At 43.0% G+C, this 21,488-nt stretch overlaps 1 protein-coding gene across 3 annotated transcripts in view; it reads left to right on the top strand.

Moving 5' to 3' along the window:
- The window catches only part of nhsl2 (NHS like 2), an 81,424-nt gene that overhangs the window by 33,417 nt on the left and 26,519 nt on the right, over positions 1-21,488 (top strand). For 2 of the 3 annotated variants that reach the window (XM_011487666.3, XM_011487667.3), the window contains exons 2-3: positions 10,257-10,478; positions 19,937-20,076. In XM_011487666.3, the coding sequence (XP_011485968.1) occupies positions 10,257-10,478; positions 19,937-20,076 (362 nt within the window). Of the gene's footprint in view, positions 1-526; positions 799-10,256; positions 10,479-19,936; positions 20,077-21,488 lie in introns of those variants that run through there. The other variant, XM_011487668.3, reaches the window with a different exon arrangement.

The raw sequence follows: 21,488 nt of genomic DNA, 5'->3' as shown, positions 1-21,488 counted from the left end.
ATTTGACATTAAGTTTTTTGTTTGAAACCCTGGAAGAACTCCTAAAAGGTCACATCTGTCGTGTTTTCATCAAAGAAACGGAGACAAGAAACTTTTTTTTTTTACTCCAAAGTTTTAAATGTTACGTTTTGGTAAAATGACAGTAAAATCTGTATTTTTCTGTGTAGTTAACCCTTTCCTATGAGTCTTTGGTTTTGGTGCTGTGCTTGAGGACACATCTGTCTACCAAAGCAGAAATCAGACCACTTGCCCTGGAGAGGCGTGGATCCATGTTTCCACGGTTGGTGCTGTTCCATGTGAAAACTTTTTTCCTTTGCCCCCACATAAACTGGCATGGCCCTCCCTTCCCGCATTGTTGTCAATAGAGGGGGGTAGGGAGTGGGGGGGGGGGGGGGGATTGCTGTGCACAAAGTGCTGACATGAGGAAAAAGTCTTCTGGAAGTCCCTCCTCTGTTCTGCTGTGACTAACATCTCAAACACTTTGATGATTCCTCAGTGCTGAGAGATGGAGGGTAGGGGGTGGGATGGAGGGAGAGAAAGAGCGTACTAAACATGGAAGGTGGGGGCCACAGGAGTCAGTGCAGACGTTTCCTGCTTTTCTCACATGGTCAGAGTGTCCTCCCGCTGCAGGTCTTCTGGCTTCTCTCATATTTGCTGGCTGACGTGCTCACATGCGAAGCATGAGCGAGTCACAGGGTTCACACCAGCCGGCTGACACCCCCCCTCCTCTGAGAGCTGAGCGTCGCTAGTGGAATTAGTTCAGGAGCGCCAACATGGAAGTTTTCTGGGCCAAAACTGGTAAGACTTGAAAAACTGGAGGAACTGGAGCCAGGATGTTAGTGCTGTGTGGGTTGGAGGAAGAACCGTCTGTTTGTTTGCTTATCTGAGTGGGAGGAGCTGTTGTTTTTATGGGGAGGGGGGCATTTTCAGCCCCGTCTTTCAAGGCATTTAGCTCTTTGATGGCATTTAGCGTCACACCCTCAGCTGCAAGCCCAAGTTCAGTTCCGGGTTTAGCTGCAGAGGTGAGTGTAAAGCTGCAGAGCTTAGAGAGGTAAAGCTGACAGTCAGTCTGTTATTGATGTAGAATCGAATAATATCACTCCTCCTCATCTTTGTGTTCTGTGAAACTCAGTGTTGGTCTTTGGTGATTTTCACAAATAAAGTTGCACAGAGCTGCTTTAACAGCTGTTAGGTCCTTTTTGGTGTCTTAATGTGTTTATTTTAATCAAATGTATGCAACAAATTGTTGTAGCATCCATATTATATTTCAATCAGCAGGAACAGTTTGATTCTTGGATCTCCTCTGAAAACATGCAGACCTCAGTTTATCTTATGATCTGTATGCGTATAATCAGGATTACTGTGAATTCTGGTGCATCTGGGCTGCAAACATATGAAGAAACAAGATCACAGAGAACTGTTAACAGCTCCCTCATGTGATAAAGGCTTGATTTCTTGCAGACATGCATTTACTGAACACTGAGCTGATGTCATGTCCTCTGTGATGTTATGCTGGGAATCTGAACCGTGGTGTGACCTGCATCCTCTGGTTTTCAGTGGTTTCCTGTCTTTTTCCAATAGTAGGATCTTTTCAGTGGGGAGATGTGGTAGATGTGATGTGAGAGATGTCCTTGTTGTTTACTATTGAGACAGTTTCCCCCCCCAGGAGTAAATGGTTTGCACCATATTTCACGATGCCCATTTATGCCCTCAAGTGCTTTGGGGGGGTTAACCCTCCCACCTTCGCCACGTTCTACAAGCGTGACCATCAAGGCTTGACTCAAATAGTGTCGCTCCCAAACCTGACTGCAGATCAGGTGGTTAGACTGCCCCCTGTTGGGCAGGGATGACAACAGACCAGCCATTCTGATAAAACTACATCACATCTCGGTCAGAACTATGGTTATAGATAACAGTCATGAAAACAAAGCACCCATATAAAGTGTTCCTAACCTTAAAAGATAAGTCCAGATTTATAGGCAGTACTTTGAGGCTATAAAGGGGGATGTGTGTGTGTGTGTGTGTGTGTGTGTGGGGGGGGGGGTCTTTTATGGGCTGTGTCACCTAAGTCAAAAGATTTCAAAAATCAGATTCGAGAACAGCACACCTGTGTGTAATCTGTGGTTACCTGTGGTGATCTACCTGTTGCAGTCATTAGGATCTGGATTCAAAGCTTCTTCTTAATGCGTTTTCTCTTTGATATTCTGCTGCACAGATGATGGGGATGACAGACCTGGATGAGGGAGGTAGATAGAGGCTACTGCTGTGAGCATTCAGTGAGTGTGTGCCAAGAGGCAGACAGCTGGGTGACGTACGTCTTTTCACTTGTAGTTTTTTCTCTGCCTCTACACCCATTATTGTTTGAGCTTTCATCTGTTTCTTCAGACGACTGTTTTCTTCCTGCAGAGGTCACTTCGCCCCCTGCTGGTGCAGTGTGGACCTCGCAAAAAGCTGAAACCTTGACCTTTTTTTTGCTGAGATGGTTTGAGGTTCTGGTTTAAAGGCTTTTCTCTACTGCAGTTTCTTCTGACATCAGTAAGTGGGCTAATGTGTTGACAACAAGTTCCTGAAGTTTCAGTTTTGTTTAGGGACTCTCCACAAGTCTGTTTGCTTCAAGAACAAACCACTCTTTGACTTTTTCAGAAACTGCTTTTGTGGAGTCAAACTTAACAAAAGCTTTAGTAAAAAATCTTTACTTGTTCGATTCCTTTTCTGATTTGACCACAGTTTTTTTTGCCTGAGCTGAGACATCGTGATTACCTAACACATATTAATGTGCACACACATATTCAGTATGTGCAGACACATAAATGGACATACACATACACTTTGTCACGCACACAAAATGACGCACTTTTATATGCACAGACATACATTATATATTACCAAAAGTGTTGGCTCACTCATCCAAACGATCAGAATCAGGAGTCCTAATCATGTGACCTGGCCACAGGTGTATAAAATCAATCTAGGAACTTAGGTGATATATCAGGCACAAAACAGAGCTGAGCCTGCAGGATGGTTTTATTTTTAGTGGGACGAGTGTTTTCGTTCTGTTTCCTAATGGCGAGAATCAAGATTGAAAATTTTCTACAGGTTGAATTTCTTTCGAACAAGTGGGAAAGACCAAGAGAAGACGGTTAAATCATGTTCATTACGTCAATCCATTCAGATAATAATAATAATGCATTGGATTTATCTGCGCTTTTCCAGACGCGGCGCCGCTGCCAGTTCGCGGCTACGGTCCCTCTGACCATCATCGGGATCATTCATGGTGGAAGGCAATAGCATTAAGGGTCTTGCCCAAGGACCCCCACTGGGTGACGTTTATTGCTCGCCATATCAATGGCGAGCAATAAACAAGCCAGTCAAAGCAGTCAAAGCAAGTTTAAATGTCAGCACCAGTGCATCAGCATCCCTGAGAGTGATCAAACTGGGTTCGGGCCTGGATGATGCATATCCAGAATAGACATAGATCACATTGTGAGCAACACTACAGCTTATTCTGGTGTGTTTGGTGTCCACAGCCAACATTCATCACTGGAAAGGAATTGTTCAAATACTCTGGTTTCATCAATTATGTATGGCCCTTTTTTATCAGCCTCAATCTGCTCAGACTCTAAAAGAGGCTTGAAGAGAACAAGTTGGGTATAGAAGTAGAAGATTGTCCCGTTTCCTGTTTGAGCATCGTCTCTGTCCCCAGTTAAACACTGTGCTCCAGTAGAACTGTAGGATCTGGGTTGACCTTAAAGTAAAGCAAATGTGAAAAAAGAACAGATCACAGCAAGAGTCATGGCAAAAGGCTGAAGAGTGACAGAGTTAGGAAAGCGTTTATGTGAGAACAAACAGCAGCGGCTGCTGGGAGTTATGTTTACACTGAGAAGAGCAGTGTATTCTTTGGCTCAGCTGTTGGATGGGGTTTTTCAGATCAAAACCATATTCACCTGCAGGATGACACTGGTACCCTCCACAAAGCTTCAGCAGGTTTGGGAGTTACCAGTTTTGCTCCAGGTGGATTTAAAAATGGATGTGTGGGGGCTCTTGCTGAGCTGGAACAGAAGAAAAGACATGACTTAAGTGATGCACATATGCTGATCCCTCCTGTGCAGTCAGCTTGGGTATACCAGAAAACCTCATGACAGAAGTGACTGTAAAAGTGTTGTTGATGACAGCAGGATGTTATTTTTGTGTGAAAGGAAGTGGTGAATGTTGGCATCCATAGAGAGAGGGTATTGTAATGTGAGTGGGGTCCACAAGTTTTGGAGGATTTTTCACAGAACAGAGGCAGAGAGACTGACAGTTACAGGAACAATTGATAAAACATAGTCCCACTCCGATCATCTAGTTCTAAAGCATTTACAGTGGTATTTTGATAATGATTATGCTGTTTTTAGCAAAAAAGATGTTTTAGATTGTTGTTGTCTAAGACATAGTTTCTGCAGAGTGGCAGGAGTTCATTAGAAATTCACCCCTGACACAGATTAAGCCCACTCCCTTCCTATCGTCCATCTGCTTACGTACTCTCCCGCCAATTTACAGCTCATTGCTAATAAATGAGTGTATACTTGTATGACACTTTTGTATGACACACACACACACACACCCACACACACACACACTCACACACACACACACACACACACACCTACACACACCTACACACACATACAAGACCTTTACTTTTTGTCCTGAGACTACTTAATTGTGAATGCTGAACACACACATACACTATATTACCAAAAGTATTCGCTCGCCCATCCAAATGATCAGAATCAGGTGTCATAATCGACTTTCTGCACAATTAGTTTGCTACACAGCTCCAAACTTCATGTGACCTTCAGATTAGCCCAAGTACAGAACACAGAGAGCTTCGTGGAATGAGTTTCCAATGCTGAGCAGCTGCCTCCAAACCACACATCACCAAGTGCAATGCCATGCTTCGGGTGCAGTGGTGTAAAGCACGCTGCCACTGGACTCTAGAGCAGTGGAGACACCTTCTCCGGAGCGATGAATCACACTTTTCCATCTGGCAATCTGATAGAGGAGTCCGGGTTTGGAGGTTGCAGGAGAACAGTAGAGTTCAGACTGCATTGTGGTAAAAGTGACATTTGATGAAGGAGGAATTATGGTGTAGGGTTTATTTTCAGGACTTGGGCTTGGCTTCAGGATACCAACACATTTTGGACAATTCCCTGCTCTCAACCGTATGGGAACAGTTTGGAGTAGGCCCCTTGTACACCAATGCACAAAGCAAGTCCTGAACCCGATAGAACACCTTTGGGATGAATTAAAGCGAAGACTGAGAGCCAGGCCTTCTCCACCAACATGAGTGTGTTACCTCACCAATGCGCTTTTGAAAGAATGGTCCAAAATTCCTAAAACACACCCCTCAACCTTGTGGACAGTCTTCCCAGAAGAGCTGAAGTTGTAATAGCTGCAAAAGGTGGACTGACATCATATTGAACTCTATGGGTTAGGAATGGGATGGCACTTCACTTCATGTGACTCAAGGTGAGCCAATACTTTTGGTAAGGTAGTGTATGTGCAGGCTCATAATCCAAAAATATGCACACAAAAATACACATGTACACAAAAAACTGTATGTTCCCACAAACACATACACTCAGATTGTGAGTGTGGAAACATGTTGCTATATGCAGAGCTCAACGGTCCGGTACTGTGTACCGGTATAAGATCTGGCGGAGGTAAGCCGTACTGGCCAGAAGATCAGCTGCTTTTGTATAAAGCAGCTGCAGGCTGATGCCGCTAAAACTGTGAACCAGGCAGCACTTTATCTCATCATTTTAGCGTCTCTGTGGTTTATAGTGTCCACAAAATGTGATCTACGTCCCTCTCTCCTCTCACGTTATTGCTAATTCTGTCGCTTGCCTAAACAATAGTTATGCGTCGGTCGCATATGAAACAGCTCTTTTAGAGCTGTTGTTTGGAGTGAAAGACAAGAACCAACTCCTTTATGGGAGCTCTTTTAAAAAAAAAAAACTTTATTTCAACCTCTCTTTTTTTCTTTTCAATCGCACCTGACTGGTCAACACGTAAGTGTTTGTACTGAACGCGTGCGCTTTCATCTGTATGCTCAGCTGTTGGACACGACAAGTTAAAAAAAAATTATTACACCCCTAATCTGCATTTACTGCAATTAAAAAATGTATGTTGATGAAACTTTTTATAGTACCGGCAAAAAGAAAAATCTACTTTCACCTCCAGCTATGTACCTAAAACGGTGTGTGTATGTTAATATTGGACTCCTGACAGAGTGAGTGATATTGTGTGCATGTGTGTGTTAGTAAAAGGTTGGATGTTGGCATGAATTCAGTTTAATGTTGGCAGATTGACTCTCACTGTTTGACAGCTAGCTGTATCTGTTGTTTATTGACTGGTCTACTTATCACAAACAACAATCTTTGCTATCAGTAATGCAACAATCTGTCCAGGAACTACAGGTGGAAATTAATGTTGTTGTTTTTTAACTACACTCTGGCAGCAAGCATCTCCTCGTGATTCTTTCCAGGTAGATTTATAATTGTGTGTTGTCTGTATACAAACATACTTCTAGTGCATGCACTTGAAACTTGCACACAAACACACATGAGAAAACTTTGTCTTCGAGCAGATAAGGTCTGCAAATAAAGGCAGACGACTGAGTTCTAATGAGTTGGTAACGACAGCAGCCGGCTTTGCCCAACACTGAACGATTCAGGCTCTGGCAGCCCCGTGTCCCTGTAAGGGGTAAAATGGTTTTAGAAAATGGATGGATAAAAGTAATACATTTTCTATGGGTGACGCCACATTCACTCGGTCTCACATAATAATAATAATAGATTAGATTTATCTGTGCTTTTTCTTGTTGCTCAAAGCGCTTACAATGTATCCATTATTCATTCACTCCTCATTCATACTTGGTGATGGTAACTACTGACGTAGCCTCAGCTGCCCTGGGGCAGACTGACAGAGGCGTGGCCAGTTTGCACCTATGGCCCCTCATCATCAGGAGATTCATGCACATTCACACACCAGTGGAGCCGCACTGGAGGCAGGGAGGGTGAAGTGTCTTGCCCAAGAACACAATGACGGCTGGCTGGGGGGAGCGGGGATTGAGCCACTGACCCTGCGGTTATTGGACGACCTGCTCTACCACCTGAGCCACTGCAGCCTGAACTTGTGTGGGAGGTCAAGAGGTACCGGGTAGATATAGTCGGGCTCACCTCCACCCACAGCCTGGGTTGAAACTTAATCCCTGGAGAGGGGTTGGACTCCCAACCATTCTGGACTTTCTTCCTTTCTGGACTTGAACACTTTCAGATTTATTAAGGACCAACATGTCAGTAATAGGCAAGGAGAGGCAAGGCAAGTTTATTTGTATAGCACAATTCGTACAACACAAAGTAATTCAAGGTGCTTCACAAAACAGAAAAATGCATTAAAATCACAATACATCATAGAAATAATCAACGTAAAGTTTACTTTAAAATAAAAGAAAAAATTTGAAAATTGATTTAAAAAGAAAGGAAGGAAAGGAAAGAAAAGTGCAGATAGGACCTTTCAGTCATATACACGGCTAAACAGAAATGTTTTAAGTCTAGATTTGAACATGAACACAGAAGACGCCTGTCTTACGACTTCAGGGAGGCTGTTCCAGATTTTAGCTGCAGAATATTGAAACGCTGATTCCCCTTGTTTAGTTCTGACTCTGGGAATCAACAGGAGGCCGGCCCCAAGCAGAGCTGCTTTGAAGTCTATTCTTTGAGGTACAGGGAGCCAGTGCAGAGACCTGAGGACAGGACTAATGTGATCATACTTCCTGGTTTTGGTCAGGACTCGAGCAGCAGCATTCTGGATGTACTGAAGCTGTTTTACAGCTTGTTTGGAGAGGCCGGCGAGCAGGCCGTTACAGTAGTTTAACCTACTGGAGACAAATGCATGAATAAGTATCTCCAGGTCTGGCTTTGACACTATGTTTTTAATTTTGGCAATGTTTTTCAGATGGTAAAATGCCGCTGATGTTACTGACTTGATATGGCTGTTAAAGTTCAGGTCAGAGTCCATGATTACCCCTAGATTTCTGACTTGATTTGAGGGTTTAAGAGACAGAGAATGAAGGTAGCTGCTGACACTTTCTCTTTGTTTCTGTGGGCCAAAAATAATAACTTCGGTCTTGTTTGAGTTTAGCTGGAGAAAGTTGTTCTGCATCCACGCACTGATCTGTTGGAGGCAGTGGCTGAGTGAATCCACCGGCCCATATTCACCTGTTGTCAGTGACACATAGATCTGAGTATCATCTGCATAGTTGTGATAAGATATGTTGTTACTGCGTATTAACTGCCCTAGTGGCAGCATGTAGAGGTTGAACAGAAGGGGTCCCAGGATCGATCCCTGGGGCACACCACAAGTCAAGGCCATGTAGTCTGAGACACAAGTCACAAGTATTTCCTGTCTTCTAGATACGACTTGAGCCAACTTAGGGCAGATCCAGAGATGCCAACCCAGTCTTGGTAATGTACTTTGGTTCAAAACCATGAAGACACTTGAAACCAAGCACGGTTTCAAGTTTTTGTCAGAACTTGAGCAGCGTTGTTTCTAGATGAACCGCAGCTTAACTGGGTCAACAGGGTCAGCACTCATGGGAGTCAAAGCACTTTATGTTCATCTTAAACAGAACCCATCACCAACATGATGCAGAAAAACAATCACAATTGTTTGTTTTATGTTCTACAAGTCAAAGTAGGACTCCACTGTGGCACAGTGGTTATCACTTCTGCCTCACAAGGGTTCAAATCCCAGCTGGGACCTTTTTGTGTGAAGTTTCCGTGTCCTCTCTTTTCACACGCCTGGGTTTTCTTCTGGCACTCTGGCTTCCTCCCCAGTTCAAAAACATCCTTTATGGGGTAATTGATGACTATAAATTGCCCCTGGGTGTGATTGTGTGGCCCTGCAACAGACCTACTTGTTTAGGGTGTACCCTGTCTTTGCCCGACCCCAAAAGGGATGCAGTGAATTAAGGAGATGGATGGACAAGTCAAAGCAACAAATACATTTGAAAATGAGTTTTTTCATTTCATTAGAGTGAAGCTGATGTTTTATCGTTGTACTTTAAACCCTTTAGCAGACTTTCTTAAAAGAAGTTTGTAGACTTTTAGGTAAAATATCGTCATGATTCACATATTGTTTATTTTGAATCAACTGGGACACTGTTCTTCTCAGTCTCTGTGTGTTTCATCACAGACTCAGGTGCTTTGACTCTGGAGATCTCAGCCAGCACTTTCTTTTGCTTTAAAGTGTGCTTTGATCCAGGAGGGGTTTAGAAGGTTTGTGCAAGCCTGTGTGGGAGCAGATGTTGGTTCTTGGATGGTTAAAGATCACAAATGAGTATTTCTTCTCTTGTGGATGTTTAGCTGAGGAGCAAATCATTCAATTATTTTCTCACAAGTCTTTTTAAGGGGAAAAACAGATAAACTGTACAGCCAATCAGTGACCTCACTGTAAAGCAGCAGCAATGAGTTCCTTTTCCGAGTTAAAAGATCCTGAAGTGGGGTTATTTCTGCTTTTACTCTCTTCTTTGCTTCAATCACATGATACGTCTTTTCTGACAACAGTCTACTGTTCTCTTCCCTGCATATTTCATTTGCCTCCCCCTCTAATTTATCCCCGCCCTAATCCAGTCTTCTCCTCCCCCTCCCTTTCTATCTCCTCCCTCTTCTTCCTTTTCTTGGCTAATCAAGTGCTTCCCTCTGATTACTCTGCAGTTCTGCTCTTTACCTCTCTTCCCCTTTTAAAACTACATTTTTTTATCCTCTACCCCTCAATCCATCCTTCCCTCCCTTTTCCCTCCCACCTTTTCCTCCTTCTTTCCTGCTTTCCTTCCTTCCTTCCTCGGCCCTTGTTCTTCCTGACAACACAGTGTTACGTAAACTACATCTCTGGGTATTAGTTATGCTAATTCATCCATTTTTATTTACATGTCTTTTTCTCTCCCCTCTTCCCCTTCTCTTCCACATCTCCTATTTTCCTTAAATTTGCTTTCATTTTCCGTATATTCTGTTTTTTGCTTTCACCTTTTCATACTTCTCCTGTTTATTCATTTGATCACTCTGTCTTCTTGTTTGTTTGTTCTCTTCTTCCTTTCCTGCTTTTCATTTACATATTTCAATAATCATTTCACTTCTTCTCTTAATCCATCACTTCCTCTCCACATTTATTCCCGCTCTCTCCCTTTCCTCTTCCTCCTCCTCCTCTCGCAGCCAGCAGCAGTTTGGAGGCAGAGAGCGGCAGGCGCGGCGGCGGCAGCAGCAGTAGCCAAGGCGATGCAAACCACAGCAGCAGTGGCAGTGGAGGCAGCAGCACGGCCCAATTCAGGTTGCCATGGCAACAGAGCGTGAACGTGTTCGGCTCGTGGAGCAGGCCGGACTGTGTCGAGGAGCTGCACCAGCAGGCGCAGCTCAACCTCCAGAGCCTGCTGCAAGGTAAGGATAGAGGGAGGAGATCCATAGGAAAGGATGGGAGGATGGATGAATGGAATCGAATGATGGACATGGGGATGGATTTATAGAAGGTGAAGTAGATGAAAGGAGGATGGAAGGATGAATGGATGGATGGAATGAAGTCCGAAGGATACTATGTTTTGAGTGGGTGGAAAGCTGTGGCAGGAGCGTTGTGTTTACATGCGTGTGCGCTGATGGACCATGGTCATATGTATGTGTAGATATGATGTTTTCCTGCTGTTTACGCTGTTTATGCCATTAGCACACACGTGTCTGCATACGTGCATGCATATGTGCACGCACCTTATAGGAGCGGCTGTGATGATGATGTGCATGGACTCACCTTGAAGCTGCAGTTGTGTTGTTTTCCCCATGATGACATGGGGCACGTGACTGACGTGCATATGTGTGTGTGTTTACAGAAATCTGTGCTGGAAGCTGGTTAGTGTCACCTCCTCCTGTCAAAACTGTGTCTGAATGTAATGAGGAGGAGGGAGGGAAGGAAGGGGGGCTCTCAGCTTCGGCCCCTCCATTGGGTCAAGCGATCTTGGTGTGGGCTTGGCTGCTCAAAAACAATCTTTAGTGTTCATCTGCTGACTGATGACGTTTCTTTAGAAAAACTCTAGAGACTGACGTCTACGTGACTCTTTGGTTGTGTGTCACAGTCATGCTTGTGTCTCACCATTACGTTAATGTCACATTCGTGTTTTTTATCCCACTCACGTTTTTGTCAAACTCACATTTTTGTCTTTAAGTGTTCCCTTGTTTACCCTGGGAGTCATATTCTAAAAATAACCCGGGAATAGACTAAATCTGTGAAGTAGTCTCCTTTATTCTTTACAATAATTGCAGATAATTTAATAAAGCAAAAGGGGGGCTGCACAGATCAGTTGGTTATCTGCAGGACTGGCCCATGGGATATCAGAGTTTGATTTCCAGGGGGCTCGATGAGCTTCATCCAGCTTGGGTTCTTGGCCAAGACCCGTCACGCCACTGCCTAACTGTTTAGCCACAGGGGGGCCCAAGTCTGGGTCCCACTGTGCCGGTCCCCAGATAAAATACAGGGTTGTGTCAGGAAAAACTTGTCATTGGAAGTGGCAGCATGAACGTACGTTGCTGAGGGCGGAGTGAACGTAGCTTTACACTCCCATTTGTGTCCCATTTGTGTTTTTTGAACACTTCTGTGGTGAAAACGTTTTCAGACATTTGGTCAACTTACTGCAACATTGTGTTTATATTTCTCTTTTGTATAACTGATGTTCTCCATTAAAACTATTTCCTTGGTGGGGGAGGGGTAGCAATCTACATAATTCTGGGAAAAAAGACCTTGTTCTTCGTGGCATTAAGCATCAGAAGAGGATCTGTCCTAATGACATAGCAGTAACATGGTCTTTTCACTGTCATGCAAACTCACGTTTTGTGTGTGTCATCAGTGTTAACACAGATAGCCCCCAATGAGCAGCTGTCATAGCCGCATGACAGTGTTGCAGTCTGTAAAAATAATATGAACTCCATGGTCTGAAATGTCTCAAGTTTCCTTTTTAATCTGTCAAATCCTTTTAACGTCTTCTGGTCTGGCAATATGATATGGACTTCTCACTGTGAAAGCCACTAATATTCATCAAAGGGAAACATAAACTGGATCTACACCTGAGTCTGGCTGCCAAGGGGACACAGAACAGCAAATGGCCACAGGAAAATTTGGGAGTTGAAGCAGATTTTCTGTGATGCAGCCTGGAGGAAAGAGAAAAAGATAACAGCGAAATGTAAAACAGGGGAGAAGATTAATTATATGGAGGAAAAGATCCTATTGGACGAGCCGGGAGAATAACAATGAATAAAGGTAAGGTAACAGGGTTGGAGAGCAAAAGGGGCCAAGGACTAGCAGAAAGGGTGTTTAAGGCTGATCTTCATAACTTAAAGAGTCTGTGTTTTCTCGCCGTCATTCTTGTTTTTTTGGTTGACCTGAGTTTAACCTGAGATTATACCCACACTTATAAGACTGCTACAGGAGAGCTGAGCAGATTATGCATAGTGGTATACTTGTTTGCCACACACTGTAAAATAAATTATTAACAATAATTGTCACAAAATGAATACAAGGCAAAAGACAAAGCGGCAGATAAATACGCTTTCTTAAAAGTTCACACACCTGTGTCATAAAGTGGCCCAGATGAACAAACCACACCAACAGATCACTCAATGCAAAAACACATTAAAGATCAATACAACAATTAAAAATGCAAAGCAAAAAATACAGTAAAAAACAACATTACATTTAAGAAATAAAAACATTCCAAAAACTGAAATGAAAAAAAGTTGTTGGGAATTTTTCTTCTTCCGGAAATCAAAATGAAAGGTTATCAGATATCTTTCCATGTTCACTTGAACATGGGAATGGGTAGTTAGTCAATAGAAATCCAGAAAGGTTAAGTACTATGGGACATCACTGATTTCAACCTTCATTCAAGGTATTTTGCATGAAGCAATACTGGATATGCTCCATACAGATCATAAAACATTTGTTAGTATTAGGACATTGAAAACGCATTCGAAAAAAACTCAATGTCAACTTAAAAAATGAAACGTCATTATCTTATCAGCGATGTCCTGTAGTTCCTACTTTTTCCTGTTTATTAATGTGTTTTGTATTTAACATTTCATTTTTATTGAAAATTACGTTTGTTTTCTAAAACGTTGCCGTTTTAGTTTGTTTATTTTTTATTACTTTGTAATGATTTCTGAAATGTTGTTTTTTTTATTACTATTTATTTATTTAAGTGTTGTTTTGATCTTTAATGTGTTTTGTGTCAAGTGATTTGTTGGTGTGATTTGCACTTCAGGACCACCGTTGTGTCCGGTTTCTTTGACACATTGACATACACCAGTGAATAATCATATTTACTATTCTCAACTATTTTTTAGATACATGCTTGGCCATGTGTCATTAGTCTTTTCAATTTTCACAAACTCAGCTACAGGCTTCCCTTATCATGTTCATGCATACCTGTAAAAGCTGTCTGTGTCAAAAATTTAAGCACATTCACACACACACACCTATACACACACACACTCACACACCTGTATCAACTTTCTTTGACATGTTCACACACACCTGTGTCAGTATTCTGACATGTTCCCACACGCCTGTGTCAGTTTTCTGACATGTTCACGCACACCTGTGTCAACTTTATGACATATTCAGACACACCTGTGTCAGTCTTTTGACATTTCACACAAACTTGTGTCAGCTTTCTGAAATGTTCACACACGACTGTGTCAGCTTCCTGAAATGTTCACACACACCTGTGTCAACTTCCTGACATGTTCACACACACCTGTGTCAACTTCCTGACATGTTCACACACAACTGTGTCAATTTCCTGTCATGTTCACACACTTGTGTCAGCTTCCTTACATGTTCACACATACCTGTGTCAACTTTCTGACATTTTCACACACACCTGTGTCAACATCCTGACATGTTCACACACACCTGTGTCAACGTCCTGACATGTTCACACACACCTGTTTCAGCTTCCTGACATGTTCACACACACCTGTGTCAACTTCCTGACATGTTCACACACAACTGTGTCAATTTCCTGTCATGTTCACACACTTGTGTCAGCTTCCTTACATGTTCACACATACCTGTGTCAACTTTCTGACATTTTCACACACACCTGTGTCAACGTCCTGACATGTTCACACACACCTGTTTCAGCTTCCTGACATGTTCACACACACCTGTTTCAGCTTCCTGTCATGTTCACGTACGCCTGTGTCAGCTTCTTGACATGTTCACACACACTTGTGCCAACTTCCTGACATGTTTACACACATCTGTGTCAACTTCCTGACATATTCACGCACACCTGTGTCAACTTCCTGACATGTTCACACACAACTGTGTCAGCTTCCTGTCATGTTCACACACTTGTGTCAGCTTCCTGACATGTTCACACATACCTGTGTCAACTTTCTGACATATTCACACACACCTGTGTCAACGTCCTGACATGTTCACACACACCTGTGTCAGCTTCCTGACATGTTCACACACACCTGTGTCAACTTCCTGTCATGTTCACACACACCTGTGTCAACTTCCTGTCATGTTCACACACACCTGTGTCAATTTCCTGACATGTTCACACACGCCTGTGTCAGCTTTTTGACATGTTCACACACACTTGTGTCAACTTCCTGACATGTTTACACACACCTGTGTCAACTTCCTGACATATTCACGCACACCTGTGTCAACTTCCTGTCATGTTCACACACTGTGACAGTTTTCCTTGACATGTCACAGACACGCCAGTGTCTTGGACCCATTTTTTTAGACCCATTGGGGCACGCAATTTTTGAATCTGCTGAGGTTAATAACGGTTGCTGAATTCCTGCGTATTTGTAAAACTTTGCAGGAGAAACCTGTTTTTAAAACCTTTCTGTGACCTTTTATTGACAGTAGTGGTTGACATGCTTCCCAAAGCTTCTGTTTACTTGAAGGCTTTACTTGTAAACTTCAGCAACCTGGATTTTTAGCCAGTTTGATATTCTTTCCAACCTTGACACACTGGTTTTTATTATAAATAAAACTGCTCTTTAAACCAAAACAATGACTGTGTAACACGGAGCGGCAGCCCAGTTTATTCCATCTCTGGTCTAGGTAAAAATTTCTTTCATTGTGAATCTCTACCAAACTCTTAAAGTTTATTTTTAAAATCCTCTAAACGCTGCAGTCATCCCAGCTAATGTTCCCCCATTTATTCTTTTTTTTTAATCTGTCTTTGAGTCTGGACCTTGTTCAGATGTCTCAGATTGTCTTGTAAACAACTGTCAGGTCTGCCATCTTCATCGCGATGCTGATTCAAGCTGACAGAACATTTAAAGAACCAGAAACTGATTTTTCTCTGGTTACATCGTGAAACCATAAGTCTCTAACATCTAACTTTATCACTATAAAACAATTTTCTATGGTATACAATCTAGGTTGTTTATCCGCTGTATGTTTTGATCATATAAATGGAAGGAAAGTAGACTTTCTATTATGAAACATTTACTCTAAATCTTGAATGACCTTTCTGAGACAAATATTTTGTTTAATTTCATTACATTAATATAATTCAATGGTCCCTTGATACAACTTTGGTCATCTCAAGGCACTGCACAAAATGTAAAACATTAAACTGACCTTTGATAATTATCACAGCTGCAATCTAATCTGTTCTAATGAAACCAGCTTGTCCTAATTGTATAATAACAACTTACATAATTAACTAACGGTTTACATGGGAGAATTTTCTATTCAATCCCTGAAGTGAAAAGCAAAAAGTGATAGTGGAGAGGAAAACGCCCTCTAAATAGAATATTTGGTGAAATCCTCCAGTAGAAGTTGACTTAGTAATATAGAGTTTCTGTAGTAAACAGTTTAGTCTGATGCTACGTTCACACCAAGCATGTGACGCTCGTTCAAAAATGCCCTAAATGTTCTAAACGCGCAACACCTACATTCTTGAATGCACGTTTAGCATATAGTGTTGGCATTGGACTGTTGCTACCTGATACTAGCACATGTACCTACAGTTGAAAGAGGCTTAATGCACAATGTGGAAGCGGTGCAAATCTTGCAAATCATGCTCCAGAATTTTTCTTTCACAGCTTTATTCCAATATATGAAAGACTTGGTTTCACAAAGTGCAATTGTTAATTTCTCCTCCATGATCAATTTTCAAATAGTTGGTACTTCCATCAATGAAAAGGGACATCATCCAGACGTCGCGACCAGATCCAAGTCCCAAGTCAATCAGTGAAATGTTGTACATAGACTTTTCAATGGAAGTGGTTGCTTGAAGGCGCATTGCCGAGGGCGATGTGACCCTTGCTTGAGAGGAAAGAGACCACTGAACATGAAAAAAATTGCGACTTCTGATAAAACATAAAAAAGCAATAAAACAACTGTTAATTGTGCCATAGCCTGATTTCCATCTGCAGATATGGTAGGAACGCATTACTAATATTTAAATTTTTTGGGTAGGAAAGAGGGTTAATAGAGGAAAGGTTTACAGTAAAGTAGGTGAGGAAACTGCCCAGTGCAACCTAGGTTGACTTCAACTAAGATATTTCTATATTGTTCGTATTTAAGGATATATCTAAAGGAAGACATAGAACTAAGATTTACTCAGAGACCCATCATGAAGCGGGGCACCAACCACCCATTCCCACCAGCATGTTTCTGCACATGCACGCACCCAGCAGACTGTAAATGACAGAAAGATGTGAGCTCTAACAGGGATGCAAACAAAAGGAGACTTGCACAAGCATTTGCATGTAGTAAACTCAGCTCCCCACCCCCTACCCCCTTATGGTTGTGGTGATAGAAGGTTATTGTTACTATCCTTCTCCCCGTCTTACTTGAGGACAGAGAAAAGCGTGACCCACATTTCACGTGAGCACATGCATGTGGCTCAGGACAGTTAGGTTAACTGAGCACAGATGAAATAAACAAACAAGGGGGTGGGGTGGGATGGGGGGCGGGTTCATGACATCAATGAGGATTAGTTTATTTTATAATTTATCATATAGCTGTCTGTTTACATAAAGACCTCAATGAAGAAGACGCACGTGCACCCAAACACTCACACACACACACACAAGTCCATGAACTCACAAACACAACAGGCGGGTTAGTGATGCATCAGTGCTCGGCCTGCTTGTCTGGACAGCGGGAGGGGGTGGGTTGTCCCTAATCGCTCTCTTTGTGTGTGTATGTGTGTGTGTGTGCAGAAATGGGAGTGACCTGCATACCTTTACACCCTGAGCACCACCAGCCCCCCGCCCCCATTGTCCCTCCACAGCAGCCTCATGTGCTTTGCCGTGTGGATCTGTAGCCCTCTTCAGCTGTTTCTTTCTGGACTCTCTGTCTCACGCTAAAGTCTCTGCAGAACTTTGTGGACTTCACCGCTTCTGCAAAGGACTGAGGGGGAACTGTTCTGTAAGATGGGGAGAGCATCCAGATCTGAATATGTGTAAGGGCTTCTAAAACAAAGAACGATGAGCTGTTTTCTTGTTACGTCAAGAAGAACGTTTGTAGAATGTGATCTTTTCTCATAAAACGAAACATCTCAACTCAGGTAAGGACTGATAAAGCTGAATGGCCACAGAAAATGTATCATCACCTTCAGATAGACTAAAGTTCAAATAGATTGACTGAGCAAAACTTTAATGGTAGAGCTCCATCTTCTGTACTCCGACTGACTGTGTGTGTGCATGTAAACGTGCATGAGGGTTTTTGGTGTGATGCAAAACATGAGCAAGCTGCTGTTTGGCTGCTGTCTGGGCTGCTGTGACACAGAGATAGAACGTTCGATCTCTGATTGAGTTTCCTTGCCTTTCTGTCTCCTCATGTGTGCTGAAGTGTTGGGCTGGACACTGAACCCTACAATGCTCCCGGTGGCGTGGTTAATGCCTTGCACAAGGGCTATGTGTGATGGGACTGTGACTTTAAAGAACTTTAGACCTTAAAGTTCTCGCCATTTTGCATTTCTGTGGTTGGAGGACTTAGTTCAAAGATTATAGCTGTACGAGCTTCACACCCATCCTGAGTGCTTCCAATTGCAAGCTCTCCCTGTCTATGGGAAAGGCTGTCTTTGGCTCCCAGTGACCAAAACGTGTTCTGGGTTGACAGGAGCTTCTGAACTGCCTCATAGGGGTCTATGTGTGGTCCTGACTATGGACCTGTGAAGGTTCACCCACCTGCCCTGGAATGGACTCCAGCAAACCCTCCCTAACCCATATTAGAATCAAGTAGGTGCAGACGATGGATAGATAAGGGTACTCTGTCTTTTTGGTTGCGCTCATCATGCAGCACACTCTGGGAAACAGCTGATTGTGACGGAAGACCAGCTGATGTCTGACTGTAGTGAGAGTGTGGAGAAAAGGGAAATGTTTTGCTCTTTTTTGCAGATTGTGCTGTCACATTAGAGGTTTGGTGATTAACTTCAGTGGTCCTGCCTTGTTGCTTGATTGTTTTTTTTTTCTCACCATGTTTCTTTGATTTCTTGTTTTACTTCAGTGTTCAGATGAGGAATTTAAAAAACAATCCAAATAAAATCTTATTTTTATATCTTATATATAAACTTGTCTAATCTGTTTAACTAAAAAAAGTGAAGAAATCTTCAGGTGTTGTACTACAACATAAACAGCAATTTCTACAGACATGAATGTTGGAAAAATTCTGTTATCCTCCCAAAAGCTTCATGTGACTCTTAACCTCTGTGTGTGTGTGTGTTTGTGTGAGTAAGGAGTGTGCACGTGCATATGCGTGTGAGTCTGCATGTTAGACAGCTTAATGGAGAGAGGTTTGGGTCAGCTCTTTGGTTTGGGGTAGGATTGCTTGGCAGCTTGTGGAGGGTTAAGGAAGGTAAGGAGGTCAAGAATGTGACTGCAGGGGTGTAGGTTCAGACATCTGAGGTTGTAGTTTCAGACTTCAGCGGTGTAGTTTCGGACTTTAGAGGTGCAGGTTCAGACGTCAGAGATGTAGGTTGAGACTTCAGAGGTGTAGGTTGAGACTTCAGAGGTGTAGGTTCAGACTTCAGAGGTGTAGGTTGAGACTTCAACGGTGTAGGTTCAGACTTTGGAGGTGTAGGTTCAGACTTCAACGGTGTAGTTTCGGACTTTAGACGTGTAGGTTCAGACTTCAGAGGTTGTAGGTTTAGTTAAAAAAGTTCAAAAATATTTATTTCAGACTTGTGAAAATGTATGTAAAACAGCAACTAAGATATGTAAACGGTATATAAAGGTATGTAAACATCAAAAATCTAAAAGGGAGTGAAAATAAAAAAATTTATAAATTCTCAGCCCTGTTTAGACTTTGGAGGTGTGGATTCATTCATTGGAGGTGTGAAATTGGACTTTGGGGTTATGTTTTAATATTTTGGGGGTCTTGGGTTCAGGGGTAGGGGGTGTGGTTTAATGTTTTGGGGATGTCGGTTCACACTGGGGGTGAAGGTTTAGACTGCAAGGGATTGGGTTCAAGCTTCAGGGGCGTGGGTTCATATTTTGGGGTTGTGGTTTAACATTTAGGGTTCTATCTTCAGTCTTAAAAGGTGTGACTTCACACTTCGGAGGCATGGTTTAATAATTTGGGGGTGTGGTTTCATTTTTGGAGGTGTGGGTTCATATTTTGGGGTTTGGATTTTTACTTTGGGGGTGTGGGTTCCGACTGGAGAACAGAGCTCCAACGGAGGTCAAGTAGAGAAACTGTTGCAGGACAAAGGGTCAAAACCAGATTGAAGAGCTTTGAGTGGATGAAAGAGTTGTGGCTCATGAGATCCCCGCTGTGTGACTTTGTGTTTCTCTGGTGTGTGTGTTGTGACCTGCAGAGAAACTCACTCCTGTCCTCCTCTGTGTGGACGTCCTGTGGCTTGTTACAGAGTTTGAGGAGCAGCTGTTGTGTGACTCCAAGCTAAGTGGTCAGACCTTCCGCCATCCGTCCTCTCAGAGCTCGGACGACACGTCGCTCAGCCACTCTCCCACTTCTCTCAGCAACAGGAGACCTGACTTCATCTTTCTGGTAAACACGCTCCCCCCACCCATAACATAAACACCTTCTTGAGACCATCAGGGGGCTCCACATTGCTGGGAAAAAATGCTGATTTCAGAAAGAACAGAGTGACAAGAGATCATTTAACCCTTGTGCTATCTTAGATGACCCCACCCTTACATTGACGTGTTCTCCCTACCAGGACAAAGGTGGATAAAGGTGGGAAGATTTCATGTAATCCATGGACACCAGTGAAGATTACAAATCTTTGAAGAAAAAAGGTTCAGAGCACTGTCTAGTGGGTCTAGATGACCCAAATCCTAATGGTAAAGTGCCTAGGATAGCACAAGGGTTCACACAGGTGCACACTCGTGCTCCCACCTGTCTCCACAGTCCTGCAGGTCCTTCCTGGGCAGAGGTCTTTGAGGGGGATGTGGGTGGAGCTGGACAGGGTTCGGTGCCGGGCCCTCACTCACCTGCCTTAAAAAAGCCCCCCCCCCCTCCCCACACACACAATCCTCTCCTCTCAGTCAAATTCTTCATTTTGTCCTAGTTTCTTCAACTGCCGAAGACGCTTTGACTGCACATTAGCATCTCGTTAAAGGGCTTTGTTTGGAACTTGGTGGAATTCCAGCTTAGTGGCCAAGTGGAAGAGTGTCCGTCTTGGGAAATCCAAGGTCGGGTCATACCAAAATTGAAATCCATGGTCGGGTCATACCAAAAGTGATTTAAATTGGACCCATTGCCTGCCTGCTTTACACTCAGAAGAAAGAGCTTGGATTGAGGGGGGGTCACACCATCAGAGGATGCCCAAGCACTACTGTGACTACTGTGACCATTTCCTCATGCAGGGGAGGGGTTAAATGTGGAGAACAAATTTCACACTCTAAAATGTGTGATAATTAATTAACTTTTTACATCTACACCTTTAGACCTACATTGAAACTCAGTCCTGGTTCTCAGACGACAAAGATCTGAGTGAATGAAACTGAAACATGAATCCAGGTGGAGATTTAAACCCAGATGAAGGTTAAAGGAGAAGCAAATGGACTTTGATTGGCTGGAAAAGGTGAGGAGAATAGCTTCTGGACCAAAGCAGGGAAGAAAACAATGAAAGATAGCAGCCCAATGGACCTATGATCATGGGGAGGTCTTACTTATTAAGACACCCCACTCTTTTACCAACGTAATAAGCAGTAATTAGAAGCAATACCATCGACGTCAGCAGTATCCTTCAGTCAGACATGAATGTGGCTCCCTTATGAGGAAAAGAATGATTCTCTGTGAGTTGATCCTGCAGAGCAGCAGCTTTGTTCTGTCCTCCTCAATCAGCCCGAACCACAAGTGATTGTTGTGACATTTCTCATCGTGCTTTCTTCTCAGCCTAATGTGGCTCATCCAGAGGCCACATGCCGGGAGCCCGCCCCCTCGCTCAGATTCGC

The sequence above is a fragment of the Oryzias latipes genome, chromosome 18 (genome assembly GCF_002234675.1).
Source record: "Oryzias latipes chromosome 18, ASM223467v1".
Classification (NCBI taxonomy): Eukaryota; Metazoa; Chordata; class Actinopteri; order Beloniformes; family Adrianichthyidae; genus Oryzias; species Oryzias latipes.
Note: the sequence above shows the minus strand (reverse complement) of the source record. Positions and strands in the feature narration are given on the sequence as shown.